The 2,742-nt window shown below is 34.2% G+C and overlaps 1 protein-coding gene across 1 annotated transcript; it reads right to left on the bottom strand.

Moving 5' to 3' along the window:
- Positions 1-1,231: 1,231 nt before the first annotated feature.
- On the bottom strand, positions 1,232-2,284 carry LOC124923633. Its single transcript, XM_047463598.1, has one exon. The coding sequence runs from the start codon at positions 2,282-2,284 to the stop codon at positions 1,232-1,234; it is 1,053 nt and encodes a 350-aa protein (XP_047319554.1).
- Between the last annotated feature and the right edge of the window lie 458 nt (positions 2,285-2,742).

Genomic DNA, 2,742 nt, shown 5'->3' with positions numbered 1-2,742 from the left:
GACACAAAAATCTTACTCAGGTTCAGACCAACAATGTCTTACGTCCTAATTTTGAATAATCGATTCAATAAAGTTATAATAGAGATTACAAATTCTATCTGATCTCTCTGTTTGTTCTAGGTTTTAGTCTCACACACTTATTTCGTTTACAATGTATATATATATAGGCTTTTAGAATTTATAATTAGGGTAAAGATCTATGTGATATCTTTGACATCTCTACCATAATATGATCTCGTGGCGATTTAGTTGACATTTCCATAATAATACGATTTTATTAATACGATTATGTGACTTCATGCAGTTTTTAATCCAACAAATAATTGCACATATTTTCTTTTTTTTTTCCTAATATTGAGGCACGCCAAATTGGGCTCCTGCCAAATTAGGCCTCAAAACCCTAGGCCCAACAATATTAAATAAATACTATAACAATTAAGCCGATCAAACTTACCCTAATTAATAAATTAATGTATCATATTTAATTCCACATGGTTATTAACAAGTGATTTAGGAAATAATGGGAAGAGTGTAGTATTTATTTACTAACTTAGTTAATTGTTTATAAATGAATTAAAAATATTATGTTTGTGTATAAAATTTGACGAAAGGAGGTATCATATTTATTGAAAATTCCAAACAGTATTAAAATCTTGGTCAAGCCGGCGATTCCAATATATGTTTTTTTAACACATCTTTATTAATATCAAACATAACTTTAAAAAAATTATAAGCTTCTCATTATCTTTTAACTTCTACATACATTTCACTTATAATATCTTTCACAGGCGATTCCTTCATCTGTGGGCACGACAAAGTTTGTCATCCGACATTGAAAACTAAAATGATCATAGAAAGAGACTGTAATACTAGGAAATTGAAGGAGCGTTCACTAACTAATCAATTTGCAACACCAATTTTCATAATCCATCTAAACTTAGCCCATTGTCCATCTTCTTCTAAGTATAATAAACATGTCTTAATTGGTCAAAGTTCATATAAACAAATATAATATTTTTATTCATAATTAAATTTGACACTACAATGAATTTAATTTGTAAGGAAATAATGTATTCTTCCAAATAAATAATCACAGGTTGATTTTCGATGTGCTCTCAATAATTCTTTTTCTTTCTTTCTTTTTGCTTTGGTTACATTATACTTAATAAAAAAATAAATTAATCACACATTTGCTTAGTTCAGAATTCAAATCCTTCAAGTTTTATCATCTTCAGAGTTCAGATCCGTCAGTCTTTATCATCGACAATAAATTCAGATCCCTGGAAAAACATTCAACACAACCAAACATATCACAATCCTCGCAATGATATAACCACCCTTGATCATTTCCTTTTGCATAATTCACATCCCTCTCGCAGATTTCACAAAACGGTCGCGAACTCAAATCGCCATCTTCACCGTTCACTGACATTAACGTCGGGTAGAGCAATGCAAACGGATGAAGTTCATCATACCGGTGCTTGATTGTTCTCGGCAACAAAGCGCATGTCCCATGTATCCCGAAACCGCATTCGTCACAGGTAAACGTCGCCAATTGTGAACCGTAAACGTCGCTACAATAAGCGTCGCACTTTACGTCCTTAGATCCATTGTTTAGAATCAGAGGGTGTTTATGCGCTTCGTGTAGGATAGAGCTTGGAAGGGATGCACATCGAATGCAGAGGCTGTAATCGGAGGAGCATTCCGTGCATTTATACCCGTACCCGTTAACGGGGAAGTTGCAGCCATTACAGACGAAGACAGACGAGTCTTTTGGTGTCGACATAAAGAGGTTTAGAATGTGATCCGGGTGAATGGGGTGCTCTTTGAGCTCCTCGGGTAAATCGGCACACCATTTGTGTAGGTAAGAGTCAGATGAGGTTGATTCGTCGTCGCTGTAGACGGGCAGGGTGCAGGCCTGGCAGAATTTATTAGTATTTTTGTTGTTGTCTTCTTGGAGACGGCGAGGAGCATCTCTTACGTTGGAACTGTGCCGGCAGAGGTGTTGGACGAGTCGAGTCAAAAGCGGATTAATCGATTCAACGTCGGCAACTGGCAAGCGAATTAGATCCTTCTTCTTCACCTGATCAGTTTTCTTATGATCATCATGTTGAGGATTTAAATATCGGGTCCCGTAGAAGATCCCGGAGAACCGGCAATTATCGTAGACACCGGTTTTGTAGGTATCAGAATAAGAAAAGGAATATGAAGGGCCTCGAAGGCCAAACATAGGCTGGTTAATTAACTTGGACGAATATTTGATGGAGATCTTATTATCTGTCATCTTTCTCACAAATTAAACAAACAAGTATTAATGAATAATGTCCGATCTATCAATGGATATTTATATGGAAAGTTGGAAACTCAAATTGGTTGTAGTTTTAACATATATAATTGTGGAAGAACCTTCAACGAAATCTTAAAAAAAAAAAAATTATTATAAAAATGTTCTGACTCGATCGTACTTAACCTAGCGAAGCTTCTATGAAAATCTAAACAATAACAACCTAGTATTCTTATACGTAATTGTTTGACGTTTAATTATAATATTTATTTAATAATTCTTTTTTATATTAATCAAGACTTTCCAAATAATTATCTTGAACTAGGCTAGGTCAATATGTGAATGTAGTATCTATTGTGTAATATAATACAAAAGCCATATTATTAGTATATATATTACATCAATGATCAACAACTAATTTGGAGCCAGTAAGGATTGTAATTGTCTCTACACAGCTC

Source organism: Impatiens glandulifera, chromosome 1, assembly GCF_907164915.1.
Source record: "Impatiens glandulifera chromosome 1, dImpGla2.1, whole genome shotgun sequence".
Taxonomy (NCBI): domain Eukaryota; kingdom Viridiplantae; phylum Streptophyta; class Magnoliopsida; order Ericales; family Balsaminaceae; genus Impatiens; species Impatiens glandulifera.
This window is presented reverse-complemented; position numbering and strand designations above follow the sequence as displayed.

Coding starts and splice junctions, on each gene's coding strand:
- LOC124923633 (XM_047463598.1), bottom strand. CDS start 2,284: ATGACAGATAATAAGATCTCCATCAAATATTCGTCCAAGTTAATTAAC.